A 19352-nucleotide genomic window follows, 5' to 3' on the forward strand; every position below is an offset into this window, starting at 1 on the left:
CTGGCAGGTTAATCAAATAACGTTGCCGTTAATGTTCTGAACATACACAAATCCCAGTAAGCTGCCAAACAATGTCACAGACCGCTAGGCCGGTCAGCGGGTGGGTCAGTCGATCAGCGTCAGAAATCCTCTCACACGGTCATTTGTTCATCACGAAGGGTAACCCGCGTTCGCAATTTGATGCACTGACTCGCGAAGGGAGCGTTCTGATACCAACCGACTCACCACACACAAATACAATTCAAAGATCTGCCACCAAGCGAGTTGCACAGCCCGCTACTGTAATTATACTAGGATTTGGAGAACGCTCTATTAACCCCTTGCGGTATACAGGAATCTGGGTCAGATCTGACTATCTGAGCCGGATTCACGCATACGGGTTAAAAGTGTATACTTCTATTAAACACAGGGTAGCGAATTCAGGAGAGTAGGTGCGATTGTGTATGTTCCGCAACAGGTCATAACCGCTAAACGATTTTTAAAACGTTTAATAACAAAAATGCATTACATACAGTTATATACACCAATTAGCATATACACAGAGCTTAAAAATAAAAAGGAATAAAATCAGAAAATTCTTACTTAGTTAGCTGAGCAGTCCATTTGAAGAATGAAGAAAATAGTCCAGTTTAAAGTAGGCATTCAGGTTAAGTCTTTGTACACAACATGCGCTCGGTTCTCCTTAACCTCCCTGGCGTTCTATTAAGATCGCCAGGGAGGCTGCGGGAGGGTTTTTTTTAAATAAAAAAAAAACTGTTTCATGCAGCCAACTGAAAGTTGGCTGCATGAAAGCCCACTAGAGGGCGCTCCGGAGGCGTTCTTCCGATCGCCTCCGGCGCCCAGAATAAACAAGGAAGGCCGCAATGAGCAGCCTTCCTTGTTTTGCTTACATCGTCGCCATAGCGACGAGCGGAGTGACGTCATGGACGTCAGCCGACGTCCTGACGTCAGCCGCCTCCGATCCAGCCCTTAGCGCTGGCCGGAACTTTTGTTCCGGCTGCGCAGGGCTCGGGCGGCTGGGGGGACCCTCTTTCGCCGCTGCTCGCGGCGGATCGCCGCAGAGCGGCGGCGATCAGGCAGCACACGCGGCTGGCAAAGTGCCGGCTGCGTGTGCTGCTTTTTATTTTGTAAATATCGGCCCAGCAGGGCCTGAGCGGCGACCTCCGGCGGTGATGGACGGATATATTCGTCCATAACGCTGAGGAGGTTAAGCACATGTCTGCCTTCCCTGATAGATGGAAATTGAAGAACTGAGGCGGAGTTCCTCGCAAACACTTTTTACTGACCTCAGTTTTGGGGCGGTCCCTACCTGGAAAGTAGGTGTGTTTAAGGCAGGGTTCCCTCCTGGAAGCCAGGTTGCCACCCTCAGACTTAGAGCAAGAAATGTACCAATTTATTAATCATTTGTGTGACTCGGCCCAAGATTAGTGTATCGCAAATCCGAGCCCATATTCATAAGCAGCATGCGACTCTGTATTAAATGAGGCTATACATACCTAGTCTAACGAATTCGCTCTACGCATGCCGGATAAAGTGGTTTATCTATTGATTCCTGATAGCTAGAGAATGATAATTCATGTGAATTATAGACCTGTTTCCTAGGTATCAGGGAATGTAATTTTGGTCTTGCTGTGCCAAACCTATTTTGAATTATTAATAAAGTAAATGTTCCCATTGTGTGAAGCTATGAGCTTGGAGGGAAATTTGAATCTCAACCAGTTTGAGCTGGTTTGGTGGAGATGAGCTGAGGGACCAAATGGCTGCTCCCCAGGGGAGTTAGCCACTTGTTAAATTCCTTCCTGACCTGAACAGGATGTGGGGGGAAGGTCACTGTACTCTCTGCAATGCTCTCAGAAGAAGAGCAAAAGAAAGGTATTTGTTATTCTACCCAGGGCTGACAGTAACTGTGCACGACCATGCGAAAATCGTTGGCGTTTACGCGCACGACTTTCCGTAATGTTCGTCACATCCGTGTCCCCCTCTGCATGGGCACAGTACAGGGAGTCCACGACACTGCAGCGGGTTAAAGGTCAGTAATGGCAGGCATTTACAAGTCAGGAATTCCCTGCATTTGGACTCTAAGACGCAGTGATTCCCCCCCCCTCCCCCCCTCACACACACACAGGTTTGGAGGAGAAAAAGTGAGTCTTATAGTCCAAAAAAAACAGTATGTTCCTGGGATTAGAGACAAATGCATATTTTTCAGTCTGAACACTTCCACTCACCACTGCCAGAAATACCAGTAAGTCAACTACAGCAAACACATGAAGTACTTCAGAGCAGCAGCAGATATGTTACTGTAATAAAACACCATAACTATAATGTGTAAAGGTGGTTTTACTTAGGGAAGGTTTCTTTCCATATGGAATAGTGAAGTTAAACTTTAAAGTGACTCAGAGCTGAAATAAATAAAAAGTACCTGGGGCTTCCTCCAACCCCATTCGCTCGGATTGCTCCCACGCCGCCGTCCTCTGCTGCCCGCAGCTTTGGGAACTGGGTCCCGTCACTTCTGTCAGTCGGAGCCAGTCTGATGTAAGAGAAGTGTGCTGTTTGGGCCCACTTCTCCTGTGTAGACTGGCTCCGACTGATGTAAGTGACGGGACCCGGTTCCGGGAGCTGCGGGCAGCGGAGGACGGCGGCGTGGGAGCGATCCGAGCGGATGGGGCTGGAGGAAGCCTCAGGTATGTATAAAACTTTTTATTTATTTCAGCTCTGGTATACTTTTAGGCTGGGTTCACAGTGGTCAGATGCATAATGCACAGGTTATAATGTGAATGAACAGCAATGGTGACTGGACATAGACTTTAATACAAAGCCTGTATGCAGCGAATTGCAGTAACATGATCGGCTATAACGCAGTACTGTGATCAGCCCCATAGAAGTGTATGGGCAGCGAGTTGACATGCAGAATTATTGTTCAACACAACTGAGCACTGTGAACTAGCCCTTGAGGGAATGTACTTTTAAAATGGCCACGGCCAAATTTGGGTGCAGGGTGAAGGCCTTTAATGGGGACCTTGGAGCAGACATGTAAGTTGTGCACCGGCTATTGCCGTCAACTGAATTACCTCTTTTTTTTTTTTTAGCAGTCGCCAGCACCTGAATTAGTCACTGAGTGACACTACAGCCGGGCCTGGGCCGAGGCAGAGGAGAGAGAGGCTCCAGCCTCAGGGCGCACTGTAGGAGGGGGCACACAACTCACTCAGCTATCATTCCCCTATTGTGTTTGAAGCAGAAATAAATAAATAAAAAGGGGATACATGGCAGTAACTGCAAGCCAGATAACTAGAGATTAAGATGTTGGGGCGTTGGAGGCCCTGGGGTGCTTCTTAGTCTAATAGCAATCAGTGTGTGAAGGCTGGAGTGGGAGTGATGGAGGGGCGCACTTTGGTGTCTCAGCCTTGGGTGCCAGAGGACCTTGTCCTGGTGCTGCGCTATAGTCGTAATTCTCATTACTGCCTGTGGCGGTGCCCTAACAATCAGCGCAGGGCTGCACCGATATTAGCTGATCCGTTTAAGGGAACATGAAGTCAGAGGGATATGGAGGCTGACATATGTATTTAAAGAGTAACTGTTAGGCATAAAATAAAAAATCAATTCTCTATTTTTATATGGTAAACAAATAATAAAAATGCTAACCAGGCAATCCAAAAGTTAAAAATCTCTCTTAAAGGGGCACTATGGCAAAAAATAGTAACATTTAAAATATGAGCAAACATACGCAAATAAGAAATACGTTTCTTCCAGAGTAAAATGAGCCATAAATTAATTTTCTCCTATGTTGTTGTCACTTACAGTAGATAGTAGAAAACTGACAGAAGTGACAGGTTTTGGACTAGTCCATCTATTCATGGGGGATTCTCAGGAATTTTTTTATTTTCAAAAGCACTTAGTGAATGGCAGTTGCACTGTCCAACTGCGAAAAAACTGTGTAGCGAGCAGGGAAGCTGGCCAGCATCATTTTTTAAATGCTCTTTAGGGAATATCTTTAAAAAGAATAAAAGCCTTGCTGAGAATCCCCTATGAAGAGATGGACTAGTCCAAAACCTGTCACTGCTGTCATTTATCTACTGTAAGTGGCAGCAACATAGGAGAAAAGTAATTTATGGGTCATTTTACTCTGGGAAAAACGTACTTCTTATTTGTCTATGTTTGCACATATTTTAAATTTTACAATTTTTCGCCATAGTGCCCCTTCAATTTTCTTCTCAATATAATATCATTTACCAGGTCCCCTGGCTCTTATTTGGTACATCTGCTGCAAAAAAGAAGTTGCAGTGCATGCTGTTTTTTTAATTCATTACTTTCCTCCCTTCTTCCCCTCAGACATCACTAATGCAGCCTGATTGTCTGAAGTTTCTTTCCCTTCTGTTTTTCCCTCAACACCTTTTTTCCTCTCTGATTGGCCAATATTTCTTGTGCTGAAAAGAGGTGTTGCTAGCCTAGCGCTTTTTTAAATAGGGGACAGCAGAACCCGGGGGGAGCATGGAGAACACAGAGGCTGGGCATTGTATACAGAACGTTCCTCTGTATCCTAATATGATTTCACAAACCCACCTCGGATACAGAGGAACATTCTGTATACAATGCCCAGCATTTAAAAAAGCGCTAAGCTAGCGACACGCTTACGGAGGTGGGGAGGGAAGGGACAGAGGCGGGGAGCCGCGCTATACAGGAGGCGGGGGAGCAGCGGTGACTGACAATCAAAGGTAAATAACAGGCTAACGACAATCTGCATGTCGCTAGCCTGTCGCTTTTTTAAATGAGGGACAGCAGAGCCCGGGGGAGCCTGGAGGCACGCTGTAAGGACACAGAGGCTGGGAATTGCATACAGAACATGCCTCTGTGTCCTAATATTATTTCACAAACCCACCTCTGGTTAAGCTGCAGAAAAAAAACAGATATCATTTGTGAGAAAAGTGTAATGCATAAAGGTCTGTGGCTCACATGTTCCAATGTCATTCAAACTGTGTTCTGCAATCTTCCTTGAATAGGGAAAGTGGGATGACTGGTGAGATACTGGTGAATGGAAAGCTGAGAGAGCTTCGGACATTTCGGAAGATGTCATGCTATATCATGCAAGATGACATGTTGTTACCGCATCTAACGGTCAAGGAAGCCATGCTGGTGAGGACATCAACTGCTGTAACATCAATTAACAATATGAGCTTTTTCATTGTTTCCCCACTGTGATTCAGCTGTCACACAAACACATGCAAACACAAGCTATTCCCTTTTAGCCTAGCTCTGGATGCAGGGGCGGTTCTTCCATGAAGCAACATGAATCACATGCATCAGGGGGGCAACAATTAGAGGACGACGAGAGGCGGCTCCCCTCCACAAATGTCCCCCTCCTTGCACTCCCCATCTTCCCCTCCCTAGATGGGCGGCACTGCTTCACTCACCTGCTCTCTGCGTTCTGGTGATGAAATCTCCATCAGCCTCCTATATCCATGGCTACAGCGGTGGCCTGATACGTGCTGCCGGGTCACATGAGCCAATATTGTAGTCAGAGAGGAAGCAGGACTTCACGTGTGGCTGGTGATCCCATTGCTAATCTGCTGAGAGCAGGTGAGCGATGCGGTGTCGGTGCAGCACATATCTGGCATCCTGTGAATCAGATGCTGCGGGCCAGCAGGGAACAGACACATCAGTGGGGGGGGGGGGGGGGGGGCGTACATTCTCACAATGTATTGCTTCTGGCAGAAAGTCTGGAACCGGCCCTGTCTGCATGGCCTGTCCTCACTCCTGCACATATGTGAGCCCCAATGTATTCTGGTGTAGTCTCGCCTTTTCTCTAAAGAGGGCCCCCCCCTTAAAATGGCAGTGAGCAGAATAGCCACTGGCAGTTTCACAAGTTTTTCATTAAACTTCCAACTGTTCTGCGAGGATCTTGCAGATCAGTATTGGGGAACTAGCACATTTAATTAGACTTAGAAGTAAAAAGATTCTATTTACAATTGTTTTACTTTTAAATATAATCGTATGTATGGAAAGAGCCTTGTAGTTTATTTGCCAGGGAACCCCATACAGTCCTATTGCGGCTGTATATCGATCTCCAGCAAAAAAAATATGTGGTTTCAATAAACCGCATTTAAAAAAGCACCAGCAATCTTTTGATCCCTGTTAAGGGCCTAATTTGATAGAAAGCTCATACAAACATTTTGACAAATCATTTCTTGCCTAATGTAGTTTCATGCCCTGACAATCTTGTAAAAACTTTGCTAAGCGAGATTGGTGCTGGTTCATCGCGAGACCAAACCACAGTTTGTTCTTCCCGCTACAGTTCAAGTCAATAATAATTTTGCATACAGTGAAGAAAGATTAGAGCCACTTAAAGACTGCTTCGTCTTTTCACGTCTCTATTAGAGAAAGTTCCTATCACTTCCTGTCCCAGTAGAGTGATACTATCACTTCCTTTCCTTGTGGCACTAAGGGCTCCAATGTGAATCCTGAGTTCCAATAGGGGAAAGAAAATTTGCAGAGGTTCTGTCTCGTCTCCAATCTACAGTCATTATTTAAAAGTTCTTCAGAACCAGCTGTAGAGGAATACTTCTCTTTGTGTTTAGATAATATGCAAAATTCTCACCAGTAGCAGATTTTTTTTTTTCAAAAAAGGGCCTAATCCATTTTGGCAGGGGGTAGTCTGTAAGACATAACAATATATATTATGTAATACTTCAAATTTTGTTTTTCTGCATAGGTCTCTGCCAACTTGAAACTCAATCAGAAGATGGATGTCAAAAGAAAATTGGTGAGTGCGAGATAACGTTACGTAACAAACTGTAATTATTTTTGTGTTGGCTTCCCATGTTGAATTATAGGAATCTGAAGTTAGAGGAATACAGAGGCTTCTAGGGCGGAACGATTTTAGGAAAATATTTAATTGCCATTTTTCTGTCAGAAATTGCGATTTCAGTGTGATTCACGATTTTCTTCAAATCATCTGTACACACACTAGATTTTTCCTAGGTAACCAGGTATAGGTGTCCCATGTATAGGAAGCTAGGTATAGGTGCCCCCAGTATAGGTAGCAGGCATGGGTGCCCCCAATATAGGTAGCCAGGCATGGGTGCCCCCAATATAGGTAGCCAGGCATGGGTGCCCCCAGTATAGGTAGCCAGGTAGGTGCTCCCAGTATAGGTTAGCCAGGTAGATGCTCCCAGTATAGGTCAGTTAGGTAGGTGCCCCCAATGTAGGCTAACTAGGTAGGTTTCCCCAGTATATGCTAGCCAGGTAGGTGCTCCCAGTATAGTTTAGCCAGGTCCCTAAGTATAGCCAGGCTGTGTTGTGCAGATGGCGGTGGGGTAAGTCGGCAGCTCAGTAGGCCGGGGGGGGGGGGGGGGGTCAGTATACCAGTATAGGTTAGCCAGGTACCTAAGTATAGCCAGGCTGTGTTGTGCGGATGGTGGTGGGGTAAGTCTGCAGCTCAGCAGGCGGGGGGCAGGGAAACATGTTACCTATTTCGCCGGCATCGTGGTGTACATGATTCCCTTCCTGCCTGGTGGATCGCAGTGGAGCTTTCCCTGACATCTGCACAGGAATAGCTTTCAGGAGTACTAATTTGTCTTCTAGCTGGAAAATGGAGAAAAGAGGGTGAGGAATGGATGCTAAAAGCAGTCACGAAAATGTCTTTAGTAAAATTCAGGTCAATATTGAACCAAATTTCTTCTTCATCCTGGGGTCAACGTTCACAATTCTTGCATGGTTCAAAACCATGATTAGGGATGGTCAATGATATGCAAATTGTTCTGAGTTGATGTACATTTATGCAAATATATGCAGCTTCAAAATGGTCCAATCAAATTAAACCTGGATATATTTGCATAAAAATTGCATAAACTCGTAAGTATTTGCATCTCTTTGATCATCCCTTACCATGATATTCAGACCTTCAGCAGTGTTCAGTTCATCCTTTTATTGTAGGTTCATTCACTAAGCTTTTGCAATGATAAAGGATGTGGCATGTGTGGCACTAGAGCAGGACATGCTGTACTGAACTCTTTTTTTCAATGGTTCTCACTTTGAAGATGAGTTGTCCAATGTACCAGATACAAGTGACATTTTTACTTTGCAGGTTAATGAGATCTTGACAGCTCTGGGTCTTCTTGAATGCTCTGGAACTCGTACAATGAGCCTTTCTGGGGGTCAACGCAAGCGTTTAGCTATAGCTCTGGAACTTGTGAACAATCCACCAGTCATGTTCTTCGATGAACCTACAAGGTAACACCTAGAACCTCTTGTTCAAAAAGAAAAAAAAAGAGAGAGAGAGTAGTAAAAAGAAAAAAAAATCACATTGTACTATAGTAAAAACAGAGAATTTTTTTGCCCCACAACACAACTGAATGATTGAAGAGTACCAGTGCTGGATAAGAAAGCCCATACAGACTCTAAGTTTCTAAAATACAAGAGGTGAGAATAGGCTATGAGGGTTGCAGTGCTATTATTAAACTAGTCACTGAAGGTATTCTCTTCCCTGTGATTTTATCTTATGTACCTCCACTTATTTATATAGGAATATTAAATAACGTTATTTAGAATATATTTGTAGTTATAGTTGGGCACCTTTTAATTCTCATGCATTATTAGATTCTGAACAGGATGGAACTAGACATGGCCTCAATTCATCAAGCATTATTGCATTCGGTAATGCAGAAAACAGCTGACTTTACCGAGCTCTTAGGAAAATGTCAACTCAGCAAGGCTGTTACCGCATGGAAACTGAAATTACCGAGCAATGAGGTAAATTACCAACTTGTTTGGTAAATACCTCAACAAATGTCAGTAAATGTCAATTCATCTGTATCAGGTTCGATCATTACCGGCAGCTCAGAGGTGGCGAAAAGCAGCTTCAAATGCCTTCCGTGTGGATATCCCATTGATTGACAGGAGCAGGGAGCCAATAGAAACAACCCGTCTCCTGCAAGTCCTGATGATCAGATCTGATAGGACATGCAGGCTTCTCTGGCCGGTCTAGCTTTTCTACCCCCCAGGCAGCGAGCAGAGAGATCACGGAACAAAAAGGATTCCTCTGCGGCCGTTTAACTCTTAGGTTCCTATTTGAAGATGTGGAGGAGCTAGTGGGGAAATCACATAAGCATGGCATGTGTGATGTCTCCTGGAAGTACTTCTAAGCTGTGGCAACTAAATAAAATCTTAACTAAGAAAAACTAATGGACAGATTTAAAGCGAGCAGAGGCAGTATAACAAACGTACATCTAAAGAGATGTTGGGATGCCTCTTACTATTGTAATGCTGTCTCTGCACAGAGAACAGCATGTAACAAAAGAGACTCTTCTGCTTTTACAAACAGGTTTTTTTGTCAATGGGCTTCGTAAATTACCCAGCTTTTACCGCACCTGTGAAAATCTTGATGAATTAGCAAAAAAAGTCTAAAATACAGAGTGCAGTATTTTAAGGACTTTTTTTTTTTTTTTAACAAACAGCCTTTGAAGAATTGAAGCCATGATTTGAAACACTATAGTATAGTTACATTTTTTGGGTGTTAGTATGCTTTCATGGTTTTTGTGAAGTTTTGAAATGGAAATAACCAACTACGGCACCTATTCAATTGACTTCCCCTGAGTTAATTTTTCATCTCATTTAGCACTTTAGGGGAATATAATGCTGTTCAAGTTCCAGTGGGACAGGCCCATAGCGCACTTGTTAAAACATAACTTTTATTGTTATCTGGTAAAAACCTGAAATAGATCAGGGCGACACATAATATACTGTATATACAGTGATTATAGTGTGCTATACTCCACACAGCGTAAGGTCAAAACTGTGTATTGAACACCTTATAGGTCTATATGTTGAGAGGGTCAGCCAACAAACACACACTCTACATGTTTCGTCCATACAGCCTTCGTCAGGAGTACAATATATACAGTGTTTAAATGTGGAAAACAATAATAACCCCCACCACCATCAAAATAACAGACTGACAGCATGTATAGCCCATCTAAGAGCTGCATGTAGCCCTTTCCAGACTACTTAAATACCGCAGGTAAGGGGGAGGTCCGATGGTTTCAGGTGTGGTCCAATCCTAGGATTGAATAGAACTCAGCTAAACCCTCCTCCTAATAGCAGTCACTCATTACAGCTTCCTGGGCATCCTCCTTGCTGGTAGGCAGGGCTGCCAGGTGCGGCATGTACAGTGCACCCTCGGCCTGCACAATCCACAACCAGGATGCATCACCGCCCACACCCACTTCCCGGTACCTGGCTACCAAGGATGCCCAGAGTGTCTCTCGATTTTTACCAGTTAACAATGAATTGACAAAAGTACTAAACTCGGTAAAAAGTATCATCAAAGTTACTTTTAGCTCTTCCTTGCTTGCTGTGGGCTTATATGGTATTTTACTGATAAGCTGTGAAAACCTTTTTTGGGAGAAAACTCATGAGAAAAGTTAATTGAATAGGGGCTTAGGAGGAATGTCTCTTGTCATTCTAAGTCTTACAATTTGCTGTCTAGAATTGACTTACCTTTTTAAATGTGAAGACCCTCTCTCATACATAAAATGTATGAATGATTTATCATAAGATTTAACTGACCATTCACCTTCCCAGGTCTCTTTAGTTACTGGTATAGTTACTGATGGTTCTTGTTTGAGAATGGGCTTAATGGGGCCTGAGAAACCATTAAATATAATAAAGCTGTGAATAGAGACTATTTAGATGACTGAAATATAAATTGTGCCCTTATAGTAATGTCATCATTATCAGGAATTAGAAATCCTAAATCTACAGAATCTGTTGTAACAAAAATTGAAATACTGAAACATTGTATCAATCGCACATAAAATATAAACACATACTACAATGTATACTGCAATGTTTTAGCTTAAGTATGTTAAATAGCATTAAAAAACAAAAAGTATAGTAAATAGTAGTGTTGTCTCCACACTACAAATGGAACTTCAATACAACATAACAACAACAACAACAAATAACATTTGTAAAGCGCTTTTCTCCCGTGGGACTCAAAGCGCATAAGCATGGCTCCGACCATCGTGGTACAGAGGAAGAATTTTATAAATCTGGAAATGCCAGGCTAAACAGGTGGCTTTTCAGTCTGGATTTGAATAGCTCCAGGGATGGTGCTGTCTTTACTGGGTGTGGTAGGGAGTTCCAAAGAGTAGGGGCAGCATGACAGAAGGCTCTGTCTCCAGATTTTTTGAGGTGCACTCTGGGAGTGACCAAGTTTATAGAACTTGCTGATCTGAGGTTGTGAGAGGTGTGGTGCAGCTTCAGCAAGTCCTTCATGTATCCAGGGCCCAGATTGTGCAGGGATTTGAATGTCAGCAGTCCAATCTTAAAGAGTATTCTCCATTCTACTGGTAGCCAGTGCAGTGAGCGAAGGATCGGTGTAATGTGACAGTGGCGAGGCTGGTTTGTTAGCAATCTGGCAGCAGCATTCTGCACTAATTGCAGGCGACGCAGGTCCTTTTTGGGGAGGCCAGCATAAAGGGCATTGCAGTAGTCCAGCCGTGATGTGATGAAGGCGTGGACTAGGGTTTGAAGATCCTCTGGGGGAATCAGATGTTTAATCTTTGCAATGTTCTTCAGATGAAAGAAGGAAGATTGAACTACAGATGAAATTTGGTTTCTGAAACTCAATTCCCCATCGATTAGTACGCCAAGGCTGCGCACAAGGTTGGAGCTGTTTATGTCTGAATTCCCAATCCTGATTGGTGTTGCTTTAGGATAGAGCTGTTTTGATGGCGGGCACTGGCTTTGGACAAACAGGACCTCAGTTTTGTCAGCATTCAGTTTCAACCAGTTATCATTCATCCATGCCTGAAGCTCAGCTAAGCAAGAGTTTAATTTTGGGGTAGGGTCTGTTCCACCAGGTTTGAAGGACAGGTATAGCTGTGTGTCATCGGCGTAGCAGTGGTACGTAAGGCCATGTCGTTGGATAAGTGTACCGAGTGGCAACATGTAGATTGCAAACAGCAGAGGGGATAGGATTGATCCTTGTGGCACTCCGAATTGTAGAGGTGCAGGTTTGGACATTATAGGTCCTAGGCATACTCTCTGTGTTCTGTCAGTCAGGAATGATCTGAACCACTGGAGGACTGATCCACTGATGCCACAGTACTCCTGCAGTCTGTTAAGCAGGATTTCATGGTCAACTGTATCAAAAGCAGCTGAGAGATCCAACAGGATTAGGATGGAGCATTCCCCTCTGTCCCTTGCCATGAGCAGATCGTTGCAGACTTGGATGAGGGCTGTTTCACAGCTGTGGTGTTTCTTAAAGCCAGATTGTAGAGGGTCCAGGATGTTGTTTACTGACAGCCTGGTTTCAAGTTGCAGATAGACAGCCTTTTCAATAACTTTACCTAAGAAGGGGAGGTTGGAGACAGGTCTGTAGCTGCTCATAGCATCTGGATCCATGGAAGGTTTTTTAAGAAGGGGCTTGATGATTCCTTCTTTTAGAGAGGTAGGAAACCTCCCTGCTTGCAGAGATAAGATACAAATTAATTGATACACTGTGTAAAACACTAAAAGTACATATTGTACATTTATTTATGCAAACAATTAACACAAAACATCATTAATAATGAAAATCAGAAAGCAGATTAATAAATTGCATGCATGCACATAACTCTGATATTCACAGCTTGTGGGGAATAAATAAGAGCAAAAACAACATCAGTGATTAGTTTGAGGTTGGATGTGGAAGTGCAAATCACAAAATTATTAAAAACTGTATTACGTCTCCAAATACTCAGTAGAAACAGCTTTGTTCTTTAACCAAACTATAGGATGTATGCTCACTGAAACACTATACTAATGCTTACTAATGCTAAAGCAAACCTGTAGGGAGAAAACAGCCCCTGTGGGTTACGTACCTCAGGAGGGGGAAGCCTCTGGATACTAATTAGACAACTCCTGTCCTCTTCAGCCTCGATGATCCAGTGCTGTCAGCCCCCAAAAATCAGCTGACAAGTATGTTAGCGCTGTGTATAGGCGCAGTAGTGGCTGCAGCGAGCAACAATATTTACAATCTGCACAGGTGCCGTACAAGTTTTCCCTCAAGCTCTGGCGGAAATAGCAGAGCCCGATCGGATCAAGTCACCTGCACAGTAGAGAGGACCTGATCGAGTTCGGCTATTTCCACCAGAGCCTGAGGAGAAGCTTGTACTGCACCTGCAAAGGAGTGCAGATTATAAATATTGCTGTGTGTGATGTTCGAGTGCTGCCAGCACCGGATCCTCGAGGCTGAAGAGGGCGGAGGAAGCCTCATAGGATCCAGAGGCTTCCCCCTCCTGAGGTAAGTACCCCCAGGGGCTCTTTTTCTCCCTATAGGGTTACCTTCATGTCTGTGTGTTTCATTAGACATCAAGATTCATCAGGTCAGGCTATATTTCTATAGTCTTGGACTGTCTACCTTTAGTACGTCTATGCCCTCTGCAGCCTTGTCTTTGTGTTATTGGCTGACAGGAGTGTTATGCTGGGAATACACCAAGCGTTTTTTCGGCAGATAGATGGTTCAATAGATAATTTCCGACATGTCCGATCGTACTTTCGATCGTTTTACTGCTCAGTTTCTGATAGAAGTGAATGGAAGTTGATAAGAAAAGATAAGAGAATCGAGCGGAAAAACAAATCTAAAATCGATCGAACTGTAAATCGACCAAAAAAAATGCATCCTGTATTCCCAGCATAAAATGTGCTCTGAATGCTTTTCTACTACATGCAGTTGCAGAGAATCTACTGATTATCAGAGTTGTCACAGTTTTGCTGCCTGCTCAAAAAGACAGACGATTCTCCTCCAATTTCTCTCATCAACAAGTCCTTTCCAATCTCAGAACCACTAATTGGATGTCTTTTATTTTTACACCATTCTGTGTTTGGTAAGGGGCCTTTTACACTTAATCAGTTGCTCTCAGGTATAACTGAAAGATAACTGATTTTTAGAGTAATGCCCATGTTTTCCTATGGCACAGTTCACACTAAACGTGTTTTAACTGAAAGCTTTTTCACAATGTACTGCTATGGAAAAAAAAAACTCATACCAACTGATTAACTGTAAAAATGGAGTCATAAGAGGTTTTTAGCTACATAAATATTCAAACCTGTTTGTCACGATTCTGTCATGATGAAGGGAGCCCCTAACAAGTATTAATATAATGTACCTAATAAAGTGCTGAGAGACGGTACTGTATATAAAGGCAAACTGTTTTTGTTGAGCATTAGGTGGCGCATAATAGTTTTAATACTTTTGGGATTCTCATTTCTTGTGTCGAGCCTCAAACTTTTGGTATTCTAGTGTTTATAATGGAAGCCAGGGGCGCCTTTAGGCATAGGCAGTACAGGCCTTTGCATGGAGTGCCATTGGTCCTGGGGGCGCCATGTTGCTGGATTAAGCCCCGCCCCCATGAGCTAAGCCCCACCCCCTGACCAAGCCCCACCCCCATGGGTGTACTATTACTTGCTTCTGCTGCATCTCCTTAGCGTAAGTTGCAGGCAGCTGCCACTGTTTCCCTCTGCATCCTTTTCTCCCCCTTTGTGCCTCCTTCTGTCTCCTTGTGCCTCCTTCTGTCTCCATGTGCCTCCTCCAGTCCCCCTGTGCCACTTCTCCTTCATTCTGTGCCCCTTTGTGCCTCCTTATGTCTCCCTTTGTGCCTCATGAAAGTGAAGCCCTGCCTATGTATATTTTCTGGTGAAACGCTGGCCAAATTACATGTATTTTTTGGTGAAACACTGCTCGCATTCTGTATTTTCTGGTGAAACACTGCTGCATTTACATGTATTTTTCTGGTGAAACGCTGCCGCAAATCGTGTAATTTCTGGTGAGACACTGCCGCATTACGATTATTTTCTGGTGAACTGCTGCTGCATTACGATTATTTTTTGGTGAAACATTGCCACATTACGATATTTTTCATGGGGTGTTGCCACGGGGGAGGGGGAGGCGCCACAGGTTTTTCTTGCCTGGAGTGACAAAATGGCTAGAGGCACCCCTGATGGAAGCATCTGAGCCACATGTGGACTCACAGTTTGAGTTTCTCTAGCAATGGAGAAGGAGCAAAGGCAGATTATTCATAGCCCACCCGCTGCCTTCTTTCCATGCCTGGACACCACACAAACAAGCGTCCCATGCAGTCCTTTGTGCTCCTGCACCCACTCCTTGTAACCCCAATTCCAGCGGCTTTATAAGTGTTGGAAATCTAATCCAAACACAGTTCTTTTCCAGTAATTTTCACTTCAGGTTACCTTCGAAAATACAGTTTAACCAGGAACATGTAGAAAGCGTCCTGTTGGATGTTCCTTGTCTTTCCTCAAAGACAGCAATAATGTGCTCCAGTTACTGAGGAGCAGACAATGAAACTAGCAATATAGTCCTTTGCTAAGCGTAAGACACCAGGGCCACACAGATAGAATGTTAAGTAGAATGCATCCATTATTGTCCTTATACTTAAATACTTAAACCGATCATAATTCCTGACCTATGCAAATCTGACCATTCCATTTTACTTTAAAATATTGGCACTAAGAATTTAGCAATGAGGTTAAATAGCTTCAAATTAAATTTAGTCAAGCCTGGTTTCATACCCAAACATTCAACCAAGCTGAATGTGCACAGAAGATCATTTACTAATTTATTGTATCGGCCTTCTAATCCAGGGAAGAAAAGTCATCCGTGACCTAGATTTTCCAAAGGCATTTATCTCTATCAAACGTTCTTTCATTTGGGGACAAATTTTTTAAATGGATTCAGTTTCTCTACTCTGCTTCGTCTACTATGAATAATCAAATGTCATTGTCATTCCCAGTAAATGGAGATACAAGGTAAGGGTGCCCTATGTCCCCTTTTCTTTTACGGATGATTATGGGACCTCTTGCTGAACTGATTAGACAGACATCTACAGATCGCAGTTTTCAGCCCAATTCACTGGAGGAATACATATCTTTATATGCAGATAACACCTTCATACATCAGACCCTGACACATCCTTGAGGAATGTTTTAACTTTGATAAATTAATATGGTAATTACTTGTGTATCAAAACGACTTGGGACAAGAATGTGTCCCTTTCCTCTTAAAGGAGTAATCAATACAGATTATTAACCCTATAAGCAGACATGAGAGTAGGAAATACACTGGGAATCGAGCTAGGAAAAGATAACTCATTATACTGTATGTTGCTAATGATCCACAGCGAGTTTTACAAATGAAGGAATCAAAATTGAAAAAGTGTCGATTCGTTCCTCTTTCTTGTATTACATGGATTCAAATCATTAAATCAATGTATTAAAAGATACCTTAGCGCTCCTATATTTTAAAAACAGGCCCACTGCTCCCTCCGTTCGTGTAAAGGCCACCCGAAGCTACTTCCAGGTCGGCCAGGATCGGTGAACAGTGTGCAGGCGCTGCAGGGCGACGCACGTCCTTGATCGCGCGGCCGTAGCCGGTAGTGCTCTGCCAGCAAATAAATTAAAAAATTAAATAAAAGCAAATAAAAGCTTATAAAGCAAAGAAACAGTGAGAGAGATTGAGATAAGGTTTTATTGCAGGAAAAGTTAAAAGGGTCATTAGTTCTGTTTCTTTTACAGCTTAAAAAAGCAAAGTGTGGATTCTATATTGTGACTGTGACAGTCTGATGCAATAAATAAAGTTATATAACTAAAAATATAAAGATGATACTATTTTCTTTACTACTAATGTTTTATTTAGTATCTGTACTACACATTCAAGTCATTATCTCACTAGTTTATTTTAACTTCAGGTTCAATTTAACTTTACAAACTCTATTTTCACTTTTGCAGTGGTTTGGACAGTGCATCCTGTTTCCAGGTGGTGTCACTACTAAGCTCTCTTGCACAAGGTGGGCGTACCATTATTTGCACCATACATCAGCCAAGTGCCAAGTTGTTTGAAATGTTTGATAAGGTATGTATCTTTTATAACGTATATACATACCATGATTTGTTTCTAACGCTGCCCGCTTCCATTTCCTTTTGATAACCTGTTTGTTTTCTGTATTTGCAGTTGTATATCCTGAGTCAGGGACAGTGCATATATCGAGGGTCTGTAACTCACCTCATTCCATATCTGAAGGGATTAGGACTACACTGCCCAACCTACCACAACCCTGCTGACTTCAGTAAGTTTTACTTTACTAACTTATTAGTATGTTTTTGAGATGTGGGGGGAAAATGGAGTGCTTGGAGGATACCAACACAGAGACGGGGATAACATACAAACTCCTTGCAGATGTTGACCTGGCTGGGATTCGAACTGGGAACCCATCGCTGCAGGGCAAGAGTGCTAACCACTACGCCACCATGCTGCCCATAGGAACTACGCCACTGTGCTTCTCGTATAAACTACCATATTTTCTGCCATATAAGATACCCCAGAATATAAGACACACCTAGGATTAGAGGGCAAATACCAGGGGAAAAAAATAGATATTAAACCTGGTTCTTCCATATTCCAATAGTATCTTATAATGTTCTCCCCAATTGGTGTCTTCATGTGTTCCCAGTGTGTTCCCTTCTGTCCCCTGTGTGTCCTCTTCTGTGCCAGGGGGCCCTGTGTGTACCCTTTTGTACCCTGTGTGTTTGCTTCTGTCTCCAGGTGTACCCTTCTGTGCTCAGGTGTCCCTTTCTGTCCTCCCGTCTGTCCCCCGGTGTCCCCTTATGTGCTCAGGTGTCCCTTTCTGTATTCCCTTCTGTCCCCAGGTGTCCCCTTCTGTGCCCAGGTGTCCCCTTCTGTCTTCCATTCAGTCCCCAGGTGCCCCGTTCTGTGCCCAGGTGTCCCCTTCTGTTCCCCTGTGTCCCCACTCACCCACGTCTCCGCTTCCCTTTCGGTGTGTCTCTGCTCCCCCCGTGTATATGTAGCAAGTGTAGTGGCAGCTATCTTACCTAAACCATGACGCCCATGTGTATCACGGACCTCTCCTGTTCCACACAGTTTCTTTGTGGTCTGTGATGCCCCGCGGGCGCCATGTTACATATGCACGGGGGGAGCGTAGACACAGAGAAGGGAAGCAGAGACACGGGGGAGCGGACACACAGGGGACAGAAGGTGGGATAAAAGGGGGGGACTAGCAGGGAATCTCTGACCTGGCAGTGGGTCGGCGGTTCGTATCAGCTGGCGTTCATAAATTGGGGATTCCCTGCATGCGCCGTATAAGACACAGGGACTTTTTCTCCCCATTTTTTTTGGGGGGGAAGTGCATCTTATATGGCAGCAAATATGGTAATATTTACACCACCACCAGCTTCTTTGACAATCATGGCTCTATTGATCCTAAACAGATCGTCACAGCAGCTCTTTTAAATACTGTATTATCGTAGTTTTCATAGCTAAACAACCTTCATTTTTTAAAGTATACCAATAGGGTTAACTGCATCTTAAGAAGCGCCCCTTCCTACAATCATACCCAATACCCTTTTGGAGCCCAGCAGGTAGGAGAGTCCCGGACTTCCTTCTCCACCAGGGCCCCCTACCCATGCTCCCCTGGCTGTGTCTGTTAAGACCTACAGTAAGGCGGTAGTGACGGGGATTACCTCTTCCACAACATGCTGAAGAATGAGAAGAAGGTAGAGGCCAGATGACACTTAGTAGCTGCAGCGGGACCATTGGAGATATGGGAAGGTGGAAGAGGTAAACTCTGTTCCAGATGCTGATCTGATCTGTGGGGTCTACACAGCCAGGGGAGCATGCGAGGGGGCCCTGGTAGAGTAGGAGCGATCGGGGGGTTGCTACACCACAGTTACGTCACTGTTTACCAATAAAAATTACATTTTAATGAGTTTTGCATATAGGGTCTATCCGTAGGATTGTGTGCGTGGCAAACTTTTACTGTATGTTCTCTGGTCTTCTCCACCATTTCCAACTTTAGTAAATCAACCCATACAGTAAATATGAAGTGCCTATTAGCAGCCAAGGAGCAATACTCTCTTGTGTGATTATTGCATGATTGCTGTGGGATATTGCAAATGGCTTTCTTTTGTAGTGATTCATTAATTTAGTAATGAGGCTTAGGACTGAATATCATGTCAGTGTTCTGCACTATAGATAAAACCTTATTTCCTTCTACCAAATCCAGTTATAGAAATAGCATCGGGGGAGTATGGAGACTTAAACCCAGTATTATTCCGGGCAGTGGAGGATGGACTGTGCCCCATCCACAAGGAAAAGAGCAAGCCGTCTGTAAAAGAACTAGATCTCTTCCCAACAGTAAGTACCTGTGTCAGCATTGTACTACTAATGGTAGCCACCAATGATCCAATATTTTTCATCCAACTTTACCAAATCTATGTAGCAGACGTGTAAATTGAGTGAGTATATTGAATGGATAATTTAGGCAGTCCCTAATATTACATAGAAA

At 43.6% G+C, this 19352-nt stretch overlaps 1 protein-coding gene across 2 annotated transcripts in view; it reads left to right on the forward strand.

The window, feature by feature from the left end:
* ABCG4 (ATP binding cassette subfamily G member 4) overlaps positions 1–19352 on the forward strand; it is a 113864-nt gene that overhangs the window by 67204 nt on the left and 27308 nt on the right. For both annotated transcript variants that reach the window (XM_068242852.1, XM_068242853.1), the window contains exons 5-10: positions 4995–5127; positions 6704–6754; positions 8078–8223; positions 16780–16903; positions 17003–17117; positions 19071–19201. In XM_068242852.1, coding sequence (XP_068098953.1) covers positions 4995–5127; positions 6704–6754; positions 8078–8223; positions 16780–16903; positions 17003–17117; positions 19071–19201 — 700 coding nt within the window. The remainder of the gene's footprint in view (positions 1–4994; positions 5128–6703; positions 6755–8077; positions 8224–16779; positions 16904–17002; positions 17118–19070; positions 19202–19352) is intronic.

Source organism: Hyperolius riggenbachi, chromosome 6, assembly GCF_040937935.1.
Source record: "Hyperolius riggenbachi isolate aHypRig1 chromosome 6, aHypRig1.pri, whole genome shotgun sequence".
Lineage (NCBI taxonomy): Eukaryota > Metazoa > Chordata > Amphibia > Anura > Hyperoliidae > Hyperolius > Hyperolius riggenbachi.